We start from the raw sequence: 24,297 nt of genomic DNA on the forward strand, positions 1-24,297 counted from the left end.
ACTGGGTCATAAGGAACAGTATCAGAGGAACAGAGGAACAAAATGAGGAAGGGAAGAGAAGGATTCATGAAGGGAAGAACTTTCATCGTGCCCCACAGGGACCTCCAGCAGCACTCGCACCTGCCCAGGAATGAGCTCTATGCACAAACACCAGGGTCAGCCTCAGGCAAAGGAACCCCGAGCTCCCACCCCCACAGGATCTTGGCTACTGCCTTTCCTTCAGACAAATGTAAACCCCCATAAAAGCAAAAATGGTCTCTGATCCTCTGATTATTCTGAGTATTTATTTCCCTCCTTGGAACTCGTCATTTCAGCATCACACAGAACATTTCCCTTCGATAGAGGTAACTCTTGTAGGAAAAATCTCTGAGGAGGATGGCTGGCATAGTTTCCTGTGGCAGAGTTGCCTCTAGAGTAAGAGAAAAAGCAAACTGATCGTACATACATAATTTTACTTCCCTTGTACTTGTCTTTCTGTATTCTTGGAACTCTATTTTTTTCTCCCGTTTTTCTTCCTGACGACAGCGTGAACGAATAGTTATTCACATCTTTCTTTTAGCTGGGTATCTTAGGAAACTGACTTAAAAGGGACGGCGGCATAAATACAGCATGCACGGCATATTCTCCTTTCCTGCTTAGAAACTCAGGGGATTAAAAAAAAAAAAAAAAAAAAGGCAGGAATAAACACCTGACCTCGCAGCGGCAGCGCTGGCCCGGGCAGCGGCGCCGGGAGAGTTCCGCGGGACAGGGTGACCCCTGCCGGGGGCGCTTCGTGCTGGAATTCCAGGCAGAGTCCCAGGGCCAGCTGCACCACTCAACCCCGTGTGCTCAGAGGAGCTTGAGTACGTGTTACAGCGACGTGCACCGACCACTTCTTCATCCTGCAAGCAGGAGGCTCCAAAAGGCCTTCCCCCACACATTACCCGAGGTAAGCGCTCGCTGCCTCTCACAGGCCGTGCGTGGTTTGGGGCAGGGCTGCGGGGCTGTCCCCAGAGCAGGGGTAGGAACCCTCTGGCCTGCGCCTGAGCTGAGCACCAGCGATGCTGATGCTCTCACACATCTGTAGCCCCGAGTCTGTTCACCTGGGTGCTCAGCCAGTTCGAGTTCAGTCTCAGAAAGTTGGCTGCCCTCTGGTAAAGATCAAGGGATTACATTCAGGCAAATTACTCCTATGGGAACAGGTCCATGATGGTAATGTCTGAGGAGGGCAGACCCTGGCTGGGCTGACCTCCTGAGATGCTTCTGCCTCCCCTCCTATCTCAGCCCTGGCATGGGAGAAAAGTCATCTTTGCTCAAGCCCCCCTTGCCTAGACTTGTGTGTGTCTGTGCATGGCTAGCAGTGAGAGATCACCACTGACAGGGAGACCCAGTGCTCTCCTTCACAGTTGCTATGGTGTTGTGGGCTTTTATTGCTTATCTGGTGCCTTTTCAACCTGTCAAGGGACAGGAAGTAGTTCAAATGTGACTGTGACACAAGTCTGTGGAGCGTAGTCATGGGAGCTGTTAAACTGTGCCTGGAGGGTTTTGGTAAGAGACCCAGCAGCCAAACAGGAGAAAATCTAATACTTGAAGGCATTTTAAAAGCAGACACCTGGCACCTATTTGCTGTCGTGCTGCTTTTTTTTTTTTTTTTTTTTTTTTTTTTTTTTTTTTTTTTGTGTACTTAGCCATGGTGAGGAGCCCTGCAGTTGTCAGCTACATCTCAGTGTAATTTTATACACAGGAATATTCACAATGTACTGTTCCTTTGAACTAAGTCAAAACAGCAAGCTGTTTCTTTGCTCAGAAATGTAACTTAGTTCTCCCCGCTTAGCTGTTCTCTTAAGCATCAAGAGACAAGTCCAACATCCACTGAAAGTAATGGAAGGGCAGGGATGGTTTTCAGTGGGAGTTGTATCAGTATTCAGTTAAGTACACAATTCAATAAGGCAGGCTTTAACTGCTTCTCTTATTAATAACAGAGAAATTAGTTTACTCAACAGAGACATTTGGTCTTTATTTTAAAATGATTTCCGAATCCAGAAAACATTTAAACTGTGTGCCCAGCCAAGAATTTCTATCTTCTACTGCAGGAAGAGGCTCAGAAGCTTATTGTGTCAAAAAGCATGAAATTGTGAGTTTCAGCAGATCCTCCTAATGAAACTAATAATTAAAGTTGTTGTGAAGATTGTAAAAGGAGAAATCCTTGTGTTTTTTCTTCTGAAGTTGCCTTGCACAGCTTCTACACAGTATTCAGCCTCTTCCAAAAAGCATTCTTGAAAGATTCAGAATGTTACTCACCCTGGTCTAATGGGGTCAGGCAGACAACACAACAACCCCTTCACAAAGCGTGTGCCAGGCTACCCATCTTTAACACACACCCTGCCCCAACAGATGGACAAGGAAAAGTCACCTGCTCTGGGCTTGAGTTCTTGGACATGCACAGGAAGAAGAACTGAGTGTTTCACTTCTGAAACAGATTTGTGCCCTCCACAAATAAAGCCCACAAGCTAGACAGCATCACCTCTCAGCCCAGCACGGTGAACTACACCGTGCCCCAGCTCCATCTCAAATCTTTGATTCTAGGAGGTTTATCTGAGGTAGCCTGCTATTAGTCCTACACTTCTTGTTGCCTTTTCCAGGGCATCTTTGCTTCATAGTTGATTTGAGAGATTAACAATCACGTGTAACACACAGAGGGGGCAGGCAGAACCACATGAGGGGTCCTGTTACAAAAAGGCACCTTTCCTGATGCTGTACTTTTCTCTCTGTATCATCAGGGTTTATCAGGCTTTTTGCTGCAGGGAGCTAAAATTGTTTACCAGGAAATAATGGAAGAAATGGCATTGGCTGCAAACAGATGATCATTTGCCCTTCTGAAACCGTGACAAGGCACTGGAAGACTCTCAGCGCTTGAGTAACTTCACTGCCAGCACAGGCAAATTACTCTGACTTGGTGGAATAGTCTGTATGGATGTGTGTATGTGCATACAACAGTTTTTATTCTACACCTGGCCAGCTAGCCTTAGCTAAATGTACCTAAGAAACAAAATTCAAGGAACAGCTTGGGTTAACTGTGTAGTGAGAATGTACCCTCATGTCTTTTACTTTTCCTGTTTGTCAGGTTGTTGGAAAATTTTGAACCTGCTGAGTAAAGTTTCTCTATTTCTAAGGGTTTTTTTCTCATTTTCCTGTTTCTCCATTGTTCTTTCCAGGCAACACAGGGTGATTTTCAGGTTTTCTTCTCTATGGCTAATATAATTTTTTTTTTACAAAACATGCCAACTGGACCAGGCCTGGAAGTGGGCTGAAAGAATAGGCTCTGATGGGCTGCCTTTCTCGGCATCTCAGGTGGGATCCCAGCTGCTTAGAAAACGAGATGATCTCTTGCTCCTCCCCTTAGTGATTTAGTACAAGTCTGTCAAGAGAGGAGAAAGCAGGAAAGCTTTTTTTATTCCTGAGAGTGCTAGGAGAACTGCACAAAGCTGTAAAAATAGGGGCTATCTTTTAATCTGTTCTGCAGTGCTTGGCCTGTGATTTGAGAGAAGAGTGGTCCTGTGCTGCAGCTGGATTTCCTTGGCTGGGAAAGCGGAAAGGAAGAATGTGTCACCTGTAGCTGAAGGTAAGAAAGTAAAAAGCCAGGCTAGGAGCAGAGGTGAGCATGTTGTGGGGTTAGTGAGGAAGGGAGGTGGGCAGAGTCAGTGGCCCAAATGGAAGTGGGCATGGAGCAGGAGGCGGTGGCAGGGCTGATAGCAGGGACACTGCAAATGGCACAGTTGCTTCAATTGTTATGTGGAAGAGCTGGCTATAGTAAGTGTTTTACACCCATTTGAGGCAGGACATACAGGATTCCAAGTCAAGAGACTGACCAGACACACAACTCTGGAACAGTCATCTCCTTCCAACTCACCTGTGCTCTGTATATCTCAGCCCATTTGTTGTTTTCTGCATTATAGTTTTGGTACTTGTTCTGTCTTTCCCTCATATACTCTATGCTTGTCAAATAGCTGTTCTTGGGTCCTGTTGTCACCTTATTGTCTGAAGGTCTCACCTCTCTGCACAGTAAGTTAAAATTCTTAGGGTCCCATTTTTTCTACTGCCCCAAGTCCCTGCTGGTCACAGCTTTTTCCGTGTGTGCTCCTGCTTTTGTGTCTTCCTGTGTGTACACAATGTGTTTCCAACCTCCTGATCCCTAGGGAAAGGGAATCTTTTCATGGAGCCATTAAAAAAGTTAGATAAATTTAATAATATAATAATAGTAAGTTAAATTTGACAGAATCATTATAATGTGTGTGTGCTTGAATTTAGTGACTGGCTCATTACTAATCTCCCTCTTCCTGGTTCTTCTCACTTCTTTCTTCTAATTAGTGTGTTGTTACACACAGATCAGATACCTTTTCCCAGGTGAGATAGATAGCAGCAAGGCTCAGCTGTGCCTTGTGATAAATCATTTACTTATGCCCTCAAAAAAGACATTTGCAGGGAACAGGGGAGCTCTTCTTATTTGCAAGACAGACCCAGATTGATTCATTGATGCAGCTGTAAGTTATCAAGACTCAGTGACCGTGTTCTCCTCAGTGTATTTGTTTTTGGTGTCTACTGCAGTTATTCTGTTTCTTCAGCAGCAGCCCTGGATCAGCATCTAAAGATGAGGGCTGAGGGTGTCTGGATCTCCTTGACTTTCAAAACTTGGGTAGTCCTTTTCAGTCTGTTTCCTTGTGGTTTGGTGAGCACAAAACTCACCAAAAACCCCCTTTTTTCGGGGGAGGGGAATGATGTGATGTGTTGTGGTGTTTTGTTCAGTTCCTCTTCCCTAACCTAGAACAAAACAACAAAATCTGCAATGCTCTGTAATGAGGGATGGAAGTATGTATTTGTCAAATACATGCAGCAGTTCTTTCTGTCTTTGTACTCAAATGTGATCAGAAAATTACTCCAGTTATCACTGTTTTTAGTCAATTTGTTCTGGTGTCCATGGACTGTGAATCTTTTGCCACAGGAACAAAAAAGACTGCTCCAGAAGTGAATATTTTTAGAGTAATCTTTCCAGGCTTTCAGCTAAAAAACCTGGACTTGCAACGTCTGTGAGATAAGTCCCACTGTACTGCAGTTAATCAGGTTTTAGTAGTAGGTTGTACATAAACTGTCTGCATTAGTTTGATTTATAAAAAAGTAGAGGGTTTCAGGTGAAAAAGCAAACACTGGAAAAATACACAGCACAATGAGATGACCTGTTTCTTTACTTCAGCAGAAGGCTTCATGTCCTGCCTGTAAAATCACCCACTTCCTCATTTCCAAGCTGATTTTTTCCAGCCTAGCTGGGGGTTTCTTCACCGTCTTTCCCAGGGCATCTCTCTGTAGATACATTAATACCTTTCAGCAGGGTATATTTTGTTGTTGGGATGACACTTCCCTGCTTGCCTTCTGGTTTGTTTTTTTTTTCGTGCATGGAGGTGATGGACTCCAGTACCAGTGAGAGCCTAGAAATAATGATGTGCTAATAACCTCAGTGGTCACTCATGAGGGAGTGTTGTCTGCAGTGAGAATTCCCCTTTGCTGGTGAGTGATGTGTCTGGGGAGCTTGCAATGTTGCTGGACACCCAGCAGACGTGGGGATTTGGTAATGAGGTCCTGAGGATTTAGAGAAGTTACTTGATGACTGCTGAAGAGATTTAAGTAATCATAATACTGGTCTCTGCTGCATACAAATGAGCAGCCCAATCCTACAGCCCTGCTGCTGAGGGCAGCACTTAGGCCTGAAAGATGTGGTGATGATGTGATCAGCCAGGAGGCTGAATTCTGCCATTTTCTATGTGAGGTTTAGCAGTGTTAAACCCACACCGAGGACCTAAGGTTGAGATAATCACTATCCTGTTACAATTTTCCTGAGTTATCTGATCCTCAGCCTTTTATTGCCATAAATAACTCCAGAAGTCAGGCCTCACTGCCAGAAGTGTTAAGTGCTGCAAATAGTATAGAAGATGACTCATGAAGTGAGATGAAGGTGGAGCATGAATCAGTAGGAAGAAAACTGATATACAAAGGAGACATTCTGAATGCAGATGACACAAAAAGTCTGAACAAAGCAATGTTCAATCATCATAAAAATGAATCAAAAGGGTTTTTTTAAAAAGAAAAAAAGAGAAATTCCTCTATTTAATGAGAAAGACCATTCCAGTGAAAGCCCAGAGTACAAAGATATTGCATACTGACCATGTTATTCCTTACCCAAGACAAACTTTAGACTGCAGAGAAAGAGATGGTTGGAAAATTCTTCCCAATATGTGCAAACAAAGCAGAGGATTCAGCAAGCAGGTTGCTTTCCAGAGTGTTCTGTGTCTATACAAGCTAAGAAAAGAACTTGTCTTTCAGCTAAACAGTTTTGGAGCTCAAGAGTGCCTGCAGCTTCAATGAACCCACACTGAAAGCTAACAGCAACAGAAATACTAAAATAACCTGAGCACGTTCCATGTAAATGGTAACTCATGATAAGGAGATAAAATTGCCACAGACCATTTCATTTGAAATGACAGATTTTGGTGCTTTTGCTTACCCTCCAGAAGCTTGCACATGTAGGAGTGCTTTTAAAAGTAGACTTGGAAAAAAAGGTACCTGATAGATGACATCCTGCAGCTGCTAGTGCACTAAAGCATCCCGTTCTGCCTGTAATTCAATTCCTGCCACTTCCTGGGAGAAGGGGTGTCTATTCAGAGTTTAATGTAACTCCTCAGAGGTGAGAATTAAACATTCTAACGTTTGACATCAGCTGTAGTACTTTAGGTATTAGAAGAGGGTTCCTTGTTGAGGGGGTGGTCAGGCATTGGGACAGCCCAATGGAAGTGGTCATGGCAGTAGGCCAGTTAGGGTTCGAGTCATGTGGTCCAGTTTTTGGTAGTCCTGCAAAAAGCAGGAAGTTTGACTCAATGATTTTTATGGGTCTCTTCCAAGATTATCATGGGATCTCTTTGAAGCAATAAAGGGTAAAACTTCCCAACTTCCAGCAGGTGCTAAAATGTAATAATGGAAAGAAGCCTGGATACCTGTGTCTTAGGTGAAAGCTCTGTCTCTGCTAGCATTTTTAATAAGAACCACTGTGAAAATTGTAGAGGTTGATTTATCCCTTGGCTTTGTTATGCTAGATCCATAAAATGTTGCTCTCAAAAGTACTGCTTCTTCAGAACAGTAAAGCTTAGAAAAACATGTAACAAGACATCCTAACCTGTACTGCTTTGAGCTCCTTTGTTCAGGATAAAGCAAGGGGTGGTCAGAAGACCAAAGATTCTAATGTAGCTGTTTGACAGTGTTGGCTGTGGCAGGAAATCTGGAGGAGATGGGTAACACTGCCAAGGCGTAAAGGATGCAGGTACTTATGTGAAGCAGAACTATGCACAGGAAGGGAAAGCTCTAGCAAGGTTCTCTCCCCAGTGTTATTGTAAAAAAGAAATCTCAAACCTGGTTGTATTCATCTTTTATATTGTTGTGAGGGCCATGGGTTCATTTCTTCACTGAAGATTGTGCTAGGACTGAAACTTGGCATAAATTCATGCTTATCCCTTGTCAGTTCCAAAGCTTCAGATGTGAATTTATTATGTGTGTTAATTAGTAAAATCCAGAGCTGTATGTTGTAATTTGCAATATGTCTAGGTACTACACCTTTTCTACTGCCTCTGCTGCATTTAATATGTCTATTCATAGGAAATCTGCTAGATTTGAGCTTTAATGGAATAAGTTATTATCAAGGAAGGTAGCACAGGCTGAGTTTTCTATTGCTGCTAAAGGAGAGCTAATAGTTAACAGCTAGTGCCAGATTTATGTTTTTACTTGTATGCTACCCAGCAGTGGGCCCAGCTCAAATATAAAACATCGCTTGGAAAAGTTGGCTTTGTTAGCAAAAAATATTAAGTTCTTTTTAAAAGCTGTACTTATTTTAACACTGAAAAAAGTGCCATCTTCCTATTGGGAGAATATGAATTCTCTAAGGAGAAATAGCAAAGACTGAGTTTCTGTCAATAAAAGAATCTATGTAATTTAATACCAGGCAGCTTTTTAATACAATTGAAAAGAAAGAGCAGACACTTGCCTCTGTTGTGAAGGGGAAAAATACAAAAACCTGCCTGCAGTATGCTACCTAAATTTAGCCACAGAGGGGCCAATCCTCTTGGATACTCAGAAGTCTGAAGGAAGGAAGGAAGTAAAGGCTATAGAGAAGCTGTACTTGGAGACCCTCTATCCCCATTTTCCAAAGTGCTGGTAATAGGAAATGTGCAAGGCAGCACCAGTGGCCAGACTGTAAAGCAACCCTTGTTTGTTTAGTCCTTCTTATTGCAAAAATCACAGAATATGAAAGTTTTTTTGATTTTTCAATAATGTAAGTGGCTGAGGTTAGAGATGTGTGAATGGCTTTCCTCAAATGATAAAGTTGCTCAGAAGCATCCTGTGTTTAAGCTTGAATTGTTCCTGTGTTCAAGCAGTGGTGGGACCATGCTTTGAACAATGCATACCCATAAAGGTGTTAAACTTACAGATGTCCTGCAGACCTTCTCCTTCCTGACATCTGCAGTCAAAAGCCTATCTAAGAAGAGGCATCTGATCCTTAATACAATGCTTGACAACAAAATAAAAAAATTGAGTTCAGAAGCCAAAATAAACCATAAAATAAACAGGTTATCATTCAGTATGCAAAGACAATGGATACTAGCTTCTTAGTCAAATATCAGTTCTATAATTTTTTTTAAAATCAATTTTGTAATAGTTTCTTAGGTTGAGATCAAATATGAATTGTAGATTTCTCAGTGTTGCTATTTGAGATTTCGGATGTCTTAATTTAAGTGTAATTTTCTTGATAGCAGCATTTCTTCCAGTTTCATGGGCTTGAGAAACAAGTTGGTATCCCTTACTGGCATGTATTTCCAGTGAGTTTTTCAAAGAGCAAGTTATTAGTACTGTTATTTCCTTTGTCCACATTTGAAACAGCTCAGAAACTGTAAACAGCTGGAAACCATTGCCAACTTATGTTGTATTAACACTCCTACAATGCAGCTCTCTGTTGAACAACTTGCTTCTGAAAGTCTTAGAGGATGAATGTGTGGATGCTTTTTGTGTGCAGAAGCTGTATCTCAGGGTGCTCACAGCAGAGTCAGAGCTGTAGCAGGAGTCCTGTTTCATGTGACACTTACTTTGTTCTCATATGCTTCTACAGTTCTGGCAGTGGTACTTTGACTCTTGATTATTCCCTGCATCCTCAGCTCCTCAAGAATGATGATTTTTGCCTGTTTCCTCTAAGGGTGATGATTTACTGGAGCTCATTTGTGAGAGGTATGTCTTCAAAAGACATAAACATTAAAACTCAATACTTGTACAGCACTTGGCATTCAAGCAGAGCTTCATGATGTATCTCCAGTGCCAGAGTTTTTGTTTGAGAGGTTGCATACTGAGACTGTCCAATGGAGGAGGCCAGCTGGAGCCTCTCTTGTCTGCTTTAAGTTTGCAGTAAACATTTTAGTGGCTTGAAGAATGGTGCAGGTGCCTAGTCCAGTTACACCCAGAGGAGCTCATTCAAGAAAGCATAGAAGCTTGTGCTGAAGACATGGGAAGCCAATTTTTGAGCGTGTTTCCCAAAAGAGGGTCCATAGGAGCTCCTGATAGTTTGAAGCCTTAAGGGTTCTGTGATCTGGTTGGAGAAAGCCAGGGTAGGATGGTGTAGTACAAACCTACTAATGAGCCCTGTTGTAAAGATCTCTACATTTGTCTGTTAAATAAACCCAAACTTTCATGTGTTTTTGTGGTATGTGATTTTTATTGTAACAGCATTGCTACATTTGAGTCCAATCATAAGCATTTCAACAATTAGATATTTATAGACAGCATTAGGACTAAAAACCAAGTTGTTTGCTAACTCTTCTGTGTGTCTGTTTAGCTTCCACATATTAGACATGAATAAACAATGAGCAACTTTAAGGCCAAGACCCATTGGGTTTTGCAGCCCTCAGCTGACAGTTCTACCATCTGCCCAATCTCTATTGGCAGGAGTGAGAGCTCTTGTATGAAAAATGCTTGGACCAAATCAAAATTGCAGATATTTGACATCTGCCAGTCTTCATAAGCAGAGTGAGTATGACAGCGTTGTCTTATTTTTTAGTTGTAAAACAAAAATACAGAACATCTACCAGCCCGTAGCTGACTCTGTACTGCTCCTAAAATAACCAAACCAGTTACCCGAAAAGCACTGGGGTTCAGCTGTCAGTCAGAACATGCAAATGTCAGGAGCCAGTATACAGCAAAACACATCCTGGCAAAAAATAAAAGCAGGATGAGTGGGCAATGCTGACAAGTGATGTGAATTTTTATTGGTTTTACTAATCCATTCAGGAGAAAAATGTAGTTGAAGTATCTTGGTATGGGATGTCTTTTTTTGGTCTTGAAAATGAAGATTGAAGCTTGATTTCAAAACTTTCTGTTTAGAAATTTCCTGTGAAGTTATCCTTTAGAAAGTGGGAGGAAAAGGAGGTTAAAATTAAATGAAACCATTTCAGAGCCAGCAAATAATTTTGTTCAAGATGAAAATAAATCCTTTCATCATGTCCTTCTGTAGTATTGGGAGTTAAGTCATTTCTAAAGATTAGCAAACACCACTAATTACCCTGTTTGTATTCTATTTGAAATACTTTATTACAACTCTTGTTTATTATAAAGAGTAAACAATCACTGCAGATACTCCATTTAGCATGTTTGTGAAATATGAGATGTTCACAGCACTTGAAAAATACAAGAGTTAAACTTAGAAATTGGGGGGTACAAATAAACCAAAAAATGGCGCTGCTTTTCCATTAGCAACTCTTACTGAAATGGTATTCTGAGATTATAGAAAAGCTTGGGTTTAAGTGCTCACTTGCATTTGAAAGAAAAAATTCTTTGCACACGTTTACTTGTTGCCATGATGATTTCTGGTGTTTCTATCTGTTGTTGTTGTTGTGTTTTTTCCCATATTATAACTGGCCTTGCAACTTCTGGTTGCAAACATGAAGAAATAACAGGGTATTTACTTACTGTCTCTATGTGCTGCTTGTCAGGGCATTGTACTGACTGCAGTAAAAACTGGCTCATTTTAACACCAGGCTGAGAGCCCCCCTGAGGGCAGCCTCCCCTCCCGATGCACTGTAGTCCCAGTCAGGGAGGGCTGCCCCTGGGAACAAGGCTGGGCTTGTTCTCTTGGTCCATCCCAGGCTTCTGCCGAGAAAAGTATCGACCCTGCTTCCTGTTCTGGTATCGAGGGTTGAGTCATGCTGGAGAACATGACCATCAGCTACTCTGTGCTTCTACTGGCATGGTTTTGAACCAGCGCTAAGAGCTCGCTCTGTGTGGTGTCACAGCATGAGCGATTCCCAGTATGGAAGTTGGCTGTAGCAATAGACTGTCAAGATTATTTCCTCCTAGGTCTGTGTTTGTGGAGCTGATAAGAACTTCAGTTATTGTTAACCTGTACTTTGGGAACTGCTGCTTATCTGAAAAGAAGTAAATCTTCATGGAGGTTCCTTGAGGAAGATTTCCTCACTCATCTCATCTTCAGATTTGGCTCCATCCTTTGAAGTCCCTGTTGGTCAAGCTGCCTCGACCTGTGAGGGTCTGTGTCTGTTCCATCAATGCTGTCATTTCTAGTCTACAGCAAGATGAAGATACAGATGAGAAAAGCTCCTTGGGCTTCTAAATACGTAAGGGGCTATTTAGAGTAGTCCTATAGAATTGGGATGTTCAGAGTACAGTGGAAGACAGAGGCATTCCTGATACCTTATTGGTCACAGGTAGATGGTGAGTGAAGGTCTCTTGGGCCATTTCCAAATTAATTTTTCATTTTCCATTTTCAAAACAAAGCATAACTTTAGGCTTAAATGTGGCCATAATCCATTTGACTCTATTGGAGTATTGTTTCAGTATTTTAAGTGCCTTCTGTGTGCAAAACATTGGTTAGAAAATGACAACTGAGTTTTAAATTAGCACAGGTGTTAACCTGTGCACCTTCTATGCAATAGCTTTGAACCTCCTAACAATGCAGGATTAGAGCCTAGATGTAATTTGTCTCTTCTCTGTATGTTTGGGCTTAAGCCAACTCAACTGTGTAAGCTTCACAAAGTGGCTTCACATATATATTTTGCGTATATAATATTTGCATATATGCAAGCACCCTGCCTCAAAATAACTTTTTGAGGCAAAATTCACCTTGCTGCAGTGTTGTAATTCATCACTGGTGTAGGAGATAAGTGTCTATAATGGTATCTTTAATAAGGCAAGTGGGACAGACTGTGAAAATCAGCTTCTCAGGTGCTGTGAAATCAGATCATGCATGTGGCCAAATGGTGAATCTGCTTCCCCTGTAGCAGAAGGATGGTACTAAGCTGAGTGAATGATAACCCTTCTCCTGAAGAGCTCCCTGACAGAGCCAGAGCTACCCCTCACATCAGCAAAACTATGTTTCTGTGTGCCCGTGTCCTCCTGGTGTGTACCAGGCATCTCCTAACCTATTTCAGACAGAACCCATGGGGAAGAGGTCACAACCTGGCTTTTGACTCCCTGGTTGTTCTGTACCCATGAGAAGGCAGCTGTGCCACTTCAGCCTGGAAGTGGCCACCACCAGCCCGTGGTGAAATTGTGACCATCTGCTCCTTGCTGCTAGTCCAGGGAGTAGGAATGCCCAATTCTCTTCCTTGAGAGCCTGGTTGTTTGTTATCACCATGGAGTCTGACTGTTGCCAGGGCCTGCTACTACAATAAATAACTCCACAGAAAGCTTTCTTCGTATGCCCTGGCATACAGACATCATTGTCCTTGTCCAGACACTCCTCTCAGAAGATGAGAGGGAGTGTTTCATCCGTGGAGCTGGGATGCTGGTCTGGGAGTACCAAGTCTGTATCGGGCATTCAGGGTGTCAGAGAACCTCCTGTGGGAACTCAAGCTGTCGGATGAACAAGATACTGTCATGTAAAGTACACACATTTCAGTGTCTGTTGAATTTGTTTAGTATACTTCAACACCATTAGCCATGGAAAAAGATCAGTTCTAAATCTGGAATTCCAGGCAGTAAGGCAAGTTTCTAAATGGGAAAAAATGTCGTGGGGAGACAGGGATAGGCTGTAACTAGGGAAAATGTTTTAAGCATCCTTTGAGATCATTGTACAATTTCTTGATTATTGTTTGAGTGTGTTCATATCCTTAGAAGTAGATGTCTGTAGGAGATTAAAAAAAAAAAAGGCAGCTGTAGTTTGTGTTTTCAAGAGGTTGTTATAAAAGACAGCAGAGAAATGTTAAGTCAGTGCTATCAGTTGAAGATCATGTCTTGGGTCACTTGTGCTGACATCATCAGTTAGAAGAAATAGAATGTTTTTCCCCTCAAATATTTACATGAAATAGACTCTTTGTATGAACTAAGAATTCAAACCTTTTGAAGGGGAGCAAAAGCTCTAGCAATTGTTAATAATTATGAGGATTGTTTTTTTTTTAACTTCCTGAGACCCTGGTAACAAATGAATGTCACTTTTTGACCTTATGCTGACTTGTAGTGGCAACATTTCTTTAAAATGTCATAAAAATTGTCATATATTCTGTGTATATATGAGAAACGGAGATGTTTACGTGACTGATGTCTCTCTTAAGGAGTAAGGACTTTCAGAATCAGATGAATCCCACTGCTGAGACAGTGTGACTCCAGCCTGAGTGCTGACTCTGGCCGGCTGGCTGCAGGCAGCCTTTGGCGTTCCTCTTGTCTCCAGTCCAAGCTCTCAGCTGGTCTGGTTGGAAAGCTGGATAAAGTCACTTGCATGGCAGGGAGCCCGAGGTGATCCTCCCTGCCCCAGTGCTTCCTGCCTGACTGCAAAGCACTGCCTCAAGGTTCCTGTAGGGCTTCCAGGTTCTCTCTAGCAAGTGCCTCTGCCGAGCTCGGAGCACGCGTGTGGCTGTGCCTACCTGTGCGGGCATCCTGGCACTGCAAGGCGCTCTCAAATGCGCACCTGCTGTCTCTTGAGGAACAGCTGTCTTCCAAGGCATCTTGTTCTTTTTTCATCCCTGATCCACAGGGATCTGACTCTTGTGTTCAGTCTGAATTCACACAGAATGCAAGCCAAGTAACCTTTTGGTGTGAGGGTATTTTGTTGTTGCTGCTGTTCTGTTTTCTCTCTTTCGCAGATGTTTGCAGGTTGCATGTGGTAATTCTGAAATGTGATTGATGCTTGATGTAGGGCAGATCAGGATGTACAGGCTGAGCTTCTTGTTTGCATTTCTGATTAAATGCTTAACTGTGATGGTGCAGTTCTAAAACTTGGTTTTACGTAAATAATAGGTGAAATTTCAATCCTTTTCAAAGAGGTGACTTTTATTAGTTCCTTCAAACACAGATAAGATGATAAAATGGAGATAATGTCACTTATCAAAGTAAGAAAATTGATTAAATGCAAAATCATAGGCTGTAGCATAATCAAAAACTAGGTAAACTTTATGATTTATGCTTTACAAATTGATTATTGGCACATAAAAGACAAGACAAGTGATAGTTTGAAGAAATAAGAGTACATGGGATGTAACAAGTGGCATGAAATCTGCCCTTATTAATATTTATGGCAAAGAACTTTCTCAGATCTCAACAGGATTTGTGCACTTAGAGCCTGAACTTTTACTATCTGTAGCACATGATTCAACTGACATGGTGAACAGTATGTTTTTGAAGAATCAGAGCTAGAGGCTTTCAAGAGCAGACTGCTCTCATGCTGATGCTGACTGATGATAGAAAATCCTTTCTCTCATTTTAGCAGCTTTTCATTAATATGTAACATTAAAAATAAGCACGTTTCAGTACAGTCAAGGCGCCAGGATGTGTGGTATGCAAAAAATAGCAGATTTTCATAAATACAAATTAAGATATTTCCCTTTAAGAAAACCTATGGAATGGAGCCTGTGTGAAGCACAACATGGAAACTGGAGAGAAAGAGGAGCTGTGAGAAGGCTGGTAATGGTGGGAAGGGGAGAAAAAAGTGCAGTTCTCTCCAGGCTTGGTCTTCTGAGAATGAGAACAAAAGCCAGTCACAGGGATGTGCATGCTGGGGAATGATCACTGCAAAATCAGAAAGCTGTTTCTATAATTGCTAGTGGTATGTGGAGTAAATTTAAGTGTATGAATATTTTAAAATGAGAAGAGTTGTTTTCAAAACTTCCAAATCTGAAGCTGTTTGACAGCTAGCAGGATGCTTGGGGAAACTAAATGGGAGGCACCACATCTTGGTATCTGTGACCTTATCAGCTGTCTCTGATTTATGCACCTAAATTAGTGAGCTGGTGCAGAGAGGGGAGAAAAGTACTATCCATGGAATGGCATTTCTGATACACAGCAAGGCTTTGCTGCTCCTGCTAAGCAAACAACTTCCATTTAGTATCACCGCCCTGACATGTATGCAGATAAAAAATGTTCTCCTTAGGTTTGGAAGCTGACTGTAGTTATTAACAAAGCAAACGTTGGCTGATTTGAAAGGAGAGGCAAATTTCTGAGATTTTTAGTCCGGTAACAGTCCTGCTGACTTTGAACAATAGAAAGGGATGGTGGATTTTTCAGGGACTCTGAGTAGCCATATTTCTCTTTGAAAACAGGACTGAATAGTCAGGTGGCTAAAGAGGAAGAGCCCTCACAACTAGTGAGCACAAGTAGTCATTTGGAGGGGAGTTTGGAGTCAAAAGGTCTGCAAAACTCCAGCCCATAGTGGGCCCAAAGTGGGAAAAGGGTGCCAGTTTTCCCTGTGCTCCGGTGACTCCCCCTGGAGTGCTATCACAGCCCCAAGGAGGAAGCTGTCTGCTGGAGACATGGGTGATGGAGTGGAGGAGAAAATTCCACCCTAAGAGAGGGGAGCTACAGCTGGGATTGAATCTGGAGGCTTTTGGGGGCAGTAGGCAAAAAATGAGCTGGCTTGTGGAATAAGCAGAAGGAAGGGCTGAGAGAGAGATGAAGAGGTGGGCTTGAATGCATAGGATGACTGGAAACCAAAGGTGTTGGACACAGACCAAAACTAAGAATTTTTGCAACTGAAGTCAAAGACTCTACAGACTGTACAAGAACTGCTGCACTTCAGTGGCTGGCTGCTTAGCTAAATCCAAACAGGCCTCCACACACAGGCACTATGTGATGCCTTTTTCCCTGTGGTTTTCTTCTATTCTTAATTTAAAATCATACCTGGATGATGGTAGATCAATTCATGACTGCTTCCATCTTTGTCTCATGCATGTCATGTCAGGCTCTGGGTACTCCCAGAAGGACTAAACAGCTTGCAGAGCTGACCTTTAATGCAGAGCATGAATTTTGACAGAATAGCTTCATATTTGTAAGACTGGGGTGGTGGCTGAAGGGGTGGCTGTAGTCAGTGGAGACCTGACTTGGTTGTGTTTTGCTAAGCCAGCTCCAAGGCTGGCTCTCCATGCATGTGTTGTATTTCAGTGCTGTACGTGATCCAAATGCTGTACGTAATCTCTCCATGGTGACTGCACACTATTTGTTTCTATTTAAGGAGAGAAAGAGGTCTGGGTTTTCTGCCAGAATACCCACTCAGGTAATTACACTTCTGCCTGCAGAATTTCCCTGTAGCTTCAATTGTAGTAGTTGTTCTTCGCTCCTGCTACTAAAAAGTGTGAACAAATACCTGCTGCTGGGTTTTGGGAACACAGCAGTGGCTGCTTTGCTGAGGCAAGTGAAGTGACCCTGCTATGCATCCTTTATGCTAGACTTGCCCCTAGTAAAGACTGCTGCATCCAGTCATGCCACTCTGCAGCTCTCATCTTTCTGAGCCTGACTTTGGCATAACAAGTTGGTCTTGATAGTGAGACAGCCAGCTGGAAGCCAATGAAAAGATGATTAAGAGCCAAGAGAAAGCCATATGGAGAGAGAGAGGGATTTCTCTTTACAGAGTTATAAGTAAAAGTGTTTATGTCTTTGGATCCCTCTTGCTGTTTTTTTCCCTTATTTGCATCAGTTTTATGGGTGGGAAGTGGTTGCAGTTGATTAGCAAATGCTACCAAATCTCTTTAGCTAGAACAAATGTTGTAAACAGTAGATATTTTGGGCAGCTCTGTCAATACTAAAAATCAACCCACCAACATTGTAATGGTAATAGCACATATGTCATCATTATTATGCTAATGTTAACTACAATACTACATATGATACCAACATATTATAAAAAGTATTGTTCTGCAACATAAGAGATATTGAATGAAGGGCTTCTTGCCTCAAATTGACATGATATAGAGATTTTTTTTTTCCTGAACTTATGACAGCAGAGCTAATAGAGTCCAGCTCAGCCTGGAAAACTCTTCTGCAGGTGCTTAATTATCTTTGAAGTCAAAGTGAACACAAACCGTGTTCACTTGGAACCTTATACAGAGATTTAAAACAGAGGATGTCCCAACGTTAATAAGTTAAGACTCATCAAACACAGTGTAGATAGTAAACAGAACCAAGACAATTGAACCAAATTATTGATTCATGGAATTCATTCTTTCTCTTCACAGAATGTTCACATGCAGATTGTGTTCTCTTGAATGCAGTTCTTATTCAGATTTACTAAATGAATGTTATGGTGAGTGTGTGGGTTTAAAGAAAAAAATTCTGTTAACTAATTCTGTATAGATCATATCCTCAAGATTCAAGCTGTTTCACATATGTTATTGTTTCAGTTTCCCTGACTGACTGAATGCTATTCAAGTGAATAGCACTGAAACCCTGCTTGAATTCCTACCAGAAGTTGGGGTGCTTAAAGTGTTCTCTTTGGAGATGCAAGTTTCTCATGAACATGGAATAGTGTAAGAAAAGTCTGACAAATTGGAAATGGGAATTTCTGTTAAAACTTGTTGTTTTCTTTCCTGTCCAGCCAAAAAAATGTTAATTTTGCTTATTAATTACTAGTAGAGTCAGGAACTGTGCTACTTAGTTGAAAGCAGGGGATGTAATGTTACTGTAATGTTCAAGGCAACTTCTGCCCAGTGCTCTCTTGAACAAGGATTCAGACTGGCTTCTGATGATTTTAGTTGTAATATGGTGAAGTACTAGTTGTGTGTGTGTAGATGGGGGGCCCGTGTATCTGACTGGAAGTTTTGAAGGACTGATCTTCATGGTGTTCAGAACCTCAGTGTCCCACCTTTGCATCCAATTCCCTGCAGAACACAGCTTGCCTGAGAGGTACAAGAGCTTTGTCTTTCCCATCCAACTAGAAAAAAACTTAGTAAAGCTGAAGGGTGGTGCTTATCTGAAGTATATCTGCATCTCTCTGTATTCTTTTCCCCCTCCCAGCAACAGCAAAAAATTCCTGCTCCTCTCTCAAGCTGATCTCTCATGGCTATTTTAGATACTTTTGCTTTCAGTCTGAATATACCAGGCCTTTTCCATCTTGCTCAAATTGCCTGAGTTGTTTGAATGTCTACTGGTCTCAATGAGATCCTATTTGAATTGGTGGATGTCACTGTTTCCTGCAAAAACTTGTGTTTCTGCCACTGAAGAGTCCTTGCAGACTTCATACCATGCAAGTATGAAATAACTTGTAGTGGCATCTGTTTTCCAAAAATATTCAATGCACATTAATTGGGTGGGTTGGGAATAGTTCAGAAGTGTTGCAATCAGTTTGGGCTGAATTGGCCTTTTCCCCAGGCCTTTTCAGACATATATCATTTTACCTGGAACACCTGATGGCAGGATTTTAAGCCAATGAGTAAGTTCTCAAAGGTACAGTATAAATTGCCAAGCTTTTCCTCTGAAGCTGTTGAACTAAGCTGAAGTACACTTTTCTAAGTGAATACAGGAACCTGGAAGTGCAAACCCCCACACAGGGGCAAACCAAAGCTCCATCAGAACAGGGAATGCTCTTAGAATCATAGAATGTTAAGGTTTGGAGGAGACCTTAAGGATCATTTAGTCCAAATACCCCTGCCATGGACAGGAACATCCACCACTAGACCAGGTTGCCCAAGGCCTTATCCAACCCGGCCTCAAACACTGTCAGGGTTGGGATAGCCACAGTTTCTCTGGGTAATTTGTTCCAGGGTCTTGCCATCCTCACAGTAAAGAATTTCTTCCTAATCCCTAATCTAAATCCCCCCCCTTTCAATTTGTACCCATTAGTCCCTGTCCTGTCACTACAGTTTCTGACAAAGAGTCCTTTGGCTTCCCTGTAGACCCACCTCAAACACTGGAAGGTTTCTATGAGGTATCCACAAAACCCTCTCTTCCCCAGGCTGAACAGCCCTACATTCTCAGCCTTCATAGGGCAGTCCTCTTATCAGCTTTGTGGACTTGCTGTAACATTTCCATGTCCTTCTTACTTTGGGGACCCCAGAGCTGGATGCAGCACTCTGGGTGGGCAGGGCAGAATCCCCTCCCTCACCCTGCTTGCCACGCTGCTTTGGATGCAGCCCGGCATTCCAGTGGGTTTCTGGCCTGTGAGCACACACGGCGCTTTGTGAGTTTTTCATCAGCCATTGCCCCCGAGTATTTCTCTGGAGGATTGCTCTCAATCACTTTTCTGCCCAACCTGCAGGTGTGCCCACATGTGTGGTGGGAAGGATATGTAACAAGAGGATGTCTTGGCAATATTTCTCCAGTCCTGGGTGCAAGCCACCTGAGATGCTGTGCTGATGGAGAAGGAAGTGTGGAAGTACAGGTAGCTTCACCTTGAGATTCTGCTTATTGCTAGGATAAGACTGTGGTTAGGGCCATTCTGAAGGGAATGAAACTGGCCTGTGATCACAAGTGCTTTTAGTTGCTGGAATGGACCAGGAATGTTCTAAGCATCAGCCTTGCTCTGTTGTGAGCTCTGTGTGTCCTTTTGTGGGACAGGACAGCTCTGCTCCTGCAAAAGCGCTGTCCCAAGAGAGCACCACCTGGCACTGCAGTGACCCAGCTTGGTGGACAGCCCTGAAGCCTGGGTGAGCTGGTGTCCTTGCTTGTCCTGACTGCAGTTTGGGCTTCATGGAAGGGCTCAGGGGAAATGCCGTTGTTTGGAATCTACATGTTTGGCATGCAGTCAAGTCAATCTTCCTTTGTAACTTTGCTACACTAGGGGTGAAGGAAATTTGTGAAGTTAATTAGACTCCAGATTTGAACTTTCCTCATGGGTGTTGGAAACTGGCATTCTCCTTTCAGCTTATATGCATAGAGAGCTGCTACACATTGGACTTGGGATGCTCCTGGAATGAGAAATGGAGTGTATGACATATCTATCTGCTTTCCAGGGACTGCCGTGTCAGAGTCTGTGAATCAGCTCTTTGCCTTATGGATTAACTGGGAGTATTCATGTACTTTTAAAATTTCTTTTAAAACATTCTGCTGAGATGAAGTCTGTGCAGTTAATTAGAGCTCTGCCACTGTTCACAGAATGCTGGCTGTGCTGAGCAAAGCTCTTCAAACACCTTTTTCCTGAATTTGAACAGGCAAAGCACTGGGCTCTCAGGCTTTCTTGGCAGGCAGAAGTGATGAGGTAAGGAGCTACTTGTTCCTGGTGGCATTTCTGTGCTGCTGGGAGACTGGCTGTGCAGTGTGGTGGAGCCAGCATCTCCTGGGTCTGGTAGAAGCATGGGGCAGACAGTGGCTTACTGCTTTGCAAAATGCAGTCTGTCCTTACTGGGAGCCACACATCAGAGATATCCTTTTGGCACAGTGGTCAAATACCATTTTAGCAGATGTTTAATGCAAAATTGTCAGCGCTTCTAAGGAAGCTGTGCCACCGCTTTGTTCCTCTGCTCAATAGCAAATTCCTTCAGACTCCCAGGCTCTTTTATCTGGAACTGGTTCATAGTGCTGTATCCATATTTGAACCCTTTGTGATCACTTCTTCCATCCCTTGATTCAGTGCATCCTTTCCCTTTGCCCAGGGAACATCCCTCCAGCTTCTGCCCTCTTCTGAGTGAGCAGCTTTCATGTCTTGCCTATCCTTGCCCAGAGCCAGTTCTGTTCAGAAATAGATTGATTTCATTTTTCCATCTAAATGTGGAATGGTCCAGATTTGTATGTGAGAGCTGAGATCAAAAACTTGTTGTTTGCTTCTACTTAAACAAAATATGTTTTTTTAAAAAAATAATCTGAAGATGTTCCAAAATTTCTCCTGAAACATTTTTCACTTTCTTATATTTCAAAAAAGATTAGCAGAAACATGGAACTGCTTTGGCAGTTGTGGAAATAAAATTAAAAAAACATGAGTTAAAATGCAACTGCTCAAGCCTGGGGGGGCGGAGGCTGAAGAGTGTTTACTAGAAACATACTTGTTGTGTGGCTGGGACAACTTTCTGTTTGGGGAAATATTGCAAATCTATTCACTTTACATATGGACAAGTGGTGATATAGCACTGTGCTGCGTATCGTGCGTGTACCCCGAGTGCAGAAATGCCTGGTTCTCAGGGAGCTTCCATCTCTGGAGTGAAAGGCAGCAGCTATTTTTAGCAGTGTGCTGCAGCATTGCACAGGAGAGCACAGGATGATGCTGTTTCCCCAGCTCACTTCATGGATGACTTTGCTAATTTACTACGTGAGGACTGATGACAAACTAGTACTGCCAGAGGAGCACAGACCAGCTTCATGCTTTTTTGAAAGAAGTCAGCAAGGTTGTGCTGGGGAGCAGTCTAAAACCAAACAACAAAAACTATTTCATTGGAGAAGAGCTTCTAAAGCTATGCCCTGTAACTGTAAATGCTTGAAATTTCAGCTTTAGAAAAAAACATTACAGTGCAAAGCCTGGGCTGTTTCTGTCAGGTGCCCAGAAGAGTGGGCACCGAGATGTACTAGCTGGTAGTCAGGATGGAAAATGTCCCCTGTGTAGAGACAGCAAAAGACTTGCATCTTTACTCCTGCTCGAAGCCCTTTTATTAAGATTTAACAGATTCTGACCAGGTACTGCCCCCTCTGTATGTCGAAGATGTGTGCTGTAACACAGTAACAGCAGTAACAATGCTTTTCTGACATGTGTGATCAATTGGAGATTAAATCCTAACATGAAACCTCACAGCCAAAGGTTGCAGTGGGCTTACACAGTCTTGTCAGATTGCTGGAGTTCCAAAGTCAGCATTTTGCTTGGGTGATGACACCAAGACCATCACATTTACTCTTCTGTTGACAGCTGCTCTGCTGATTTCCCTCTGCAAATAGTTTTGGGTTTTGCAAGTGTTAACGGGTGAAGAGCCATGTGAGTGCAACAGAACAATTTGTTTCTGCACTAAATAGAAAAAGCAAAATGCAAACAGACAGGAAATCTTGCCTCCTGCATTTCAATTGCTCATTGTTTTAGAAAAATGGTATGGCTGATGTTCGTTGGAATTTTTATGCCTTTTCCTAGTGTGCGTTTGTCTATTTCTTTTCTCCAGACTAGCTTCATTAGTGTAAAAAACAAGTTAGTGTGCCCAAGAAAATGCTGTTGTTGAAGGTGATAACATGTGGATTTTGGTGCGTTAGTTACTAAAGAACATTATTTCAGCGGCTATCAGAGAATAGATATGTAAAACGTAAAATAGTTTAACTTGGCAAAAGCATCCAAGATCTGCATTTTCCTGATTAGAAGTGCTGGAGTTATTGCAAAAGCAAACCATAATTGCAGCTTACTCTGTTTACCTGATTGGTTTTTTTTTTTCAAAACTGAAATGTACACAGAAAAACATTTGAAAATTAAGGATTCCAATGCAGTTTGAAGACCCGTGAAGAACCAGCCTTTAGGAATTTTATAAAAGCCTTGCTGGGAATGTTTTAGCAATTTGTACTGATGCATTTATAACAATGCATAGTGGTGCATAGTGGGATTAGAAACCATTGTTGTGCATTAGTGAGCAAGGATTTTCAGTTGTATTCACTTTATCAAGATGAAAAATATTAAGTTGCTCAGTTGTGTTTTGAGCTCTGGAACTTACATTCTTGCAGAGGAATACTGCAAATGGATTTCAGACCATTTGGGACTGTGATTTGATTTGCATTACCTGTCACTATAAATCTTCAGTGCTGTACATAGTTTAAAATATTACCAACATAACAGTAATAGTAATGTTTCTCTTCACAGTAAATTAAGTAAATATTTAGCCTTTAAATATCCATGATAATTTCTCCAGTTGTTTACAAGGCACACCCATTGTGGCCTTTAAAGGAGAACATATGGCTTATTGATACAACGTCAGCTTGTCAAGGTGTTTCACGCTCACCCTGTTCTAGAACTGTTATCTGATATGCACTCTGGAAAAAATATCTTTAGATGCTAAAACTGGTTCCCAGGTGAGAGCTTCACAGCCAAAAAGAAGTGAAAAGTACCCTCTGGCCTTCCACCATCAATCACCTCCCCTATCCCCAAGCCTTTCTTCTAACATACATTGACTTATATTTAGCTTTCTCTGAAAAGAATGTCAGGCTTTTAATGAAGTTTGTCGTTTTATGCAAACCTTTACAACACAGTTTGCCCTCAGTTAGAGAGTGTCCATGTTGGGTGGTGAAAGACTAAGCACTCTGTCCTTCATAAACTTTATGACAGCTTTTAAAATAGTGTTAGAATAAATTTCAAAGGTGGCCTTAGTAGTTTTCTCTAAGAGCTGTGACAGGTGAGAACTGGCAGGGTTTGCTGTAATTTTTTATAGCCTTATATTCTTGCATGCAGCCTTACATTCTTGTCATAAGCTGCCTGTGAAGACTACATAAAAGAGCAGTATTTTTCCACTCCTATTACAGGAGCAGTAGCCTCTGGCTGAAAGCAAGGTGGAGAAGAAAGAGGGTGCAATTTGGATTTACCATGGCTAAATTCAGCAGCGCCTGTTTAAGGGATTTTTAAGTTTTTTTATTGGGTCATTCTGGATGTGTATGAAGTTTTTGGATTGTTTCTGTAATGGTTGCTGTCTCCAAATGCTCAGCATAATTCTGCTTTGCTTACCTGAAGTGGAGTCTTGCTTCAAAGTCTGTGAAGTTGGTGCAGCCTTAGCCTGGCCTGAATCTGGAATCCATATTGGCATACTTAATGGAAAATATCTCAGGGCTTAAATAACTAAGCTGAAAAGATTTTCCTTCTTGTTACTCACCCCAATTAAAAAAAAAGAATAAAATAAGGAAGACCAAGACATTGCTGAGTTTTGCTGTATTTTATTTACATGGATATTCTGGTGTCCAAGCTGCTGTTTCATGTGACGAGGGGACCTCTGCTGTGTGGCCAGTTCAAACACTAAAAGCAGATGTGCCTGCCAGGAGTGCAGACCTGGCACAGGTGATACAAGCCAGGTGAATCAGCAGCTGCAGCTCCAGCTCAGCCACAGAACTGAAATGAAGTCCCTGTGCATCAGCCACCAGTTTGTC

At 42.2% G+C, this 24,297-nt stretch overlaps 1 protein-coding gene across 1 annotated transcript; it reads right to left on the bottom strand.

Annotated features, from left to right (window-relative positions):
- Window positions 1–305: 305 nt before the first annotated feature.
- Window positions 306–13,943, bottom strand: STMND1 (stathmin domain containing 1). Its single transcript, XM_063423637.1, is given in 10 exon segments — window positions 306–409; window positions 694–775; window positions 4,497–4,529; window positions 4,532–4,708; window positions 4,711–4,797; window positions 5,211–5,248; window positions 5,251–5,280; window positions 5,283–5,334; window positions 9,156–9,257; window positions 13,932–13,943. Coding segments are annotated over 10 exon segments (717 nt in total).
- Between the last annotated feature and the right edge of the window lie 10,354 nt (window positions 13,944–24,297).

This window comes from Prinia subflava, chromosome 1 (assembly GCF_021018805.1).
Source record: "Prinia subflava isolate CZ2003 ecotype Zambia chromosome 1, Cam_Psub_1.2, whole genome shotgun sequence".
In the NCBI taxonomy this organism is placed as follows: Eukaryota; Metazoa; Chordata; class Aves; order Passeriformes; family Cisticolidae; genus Prinia; species Prinia subflava.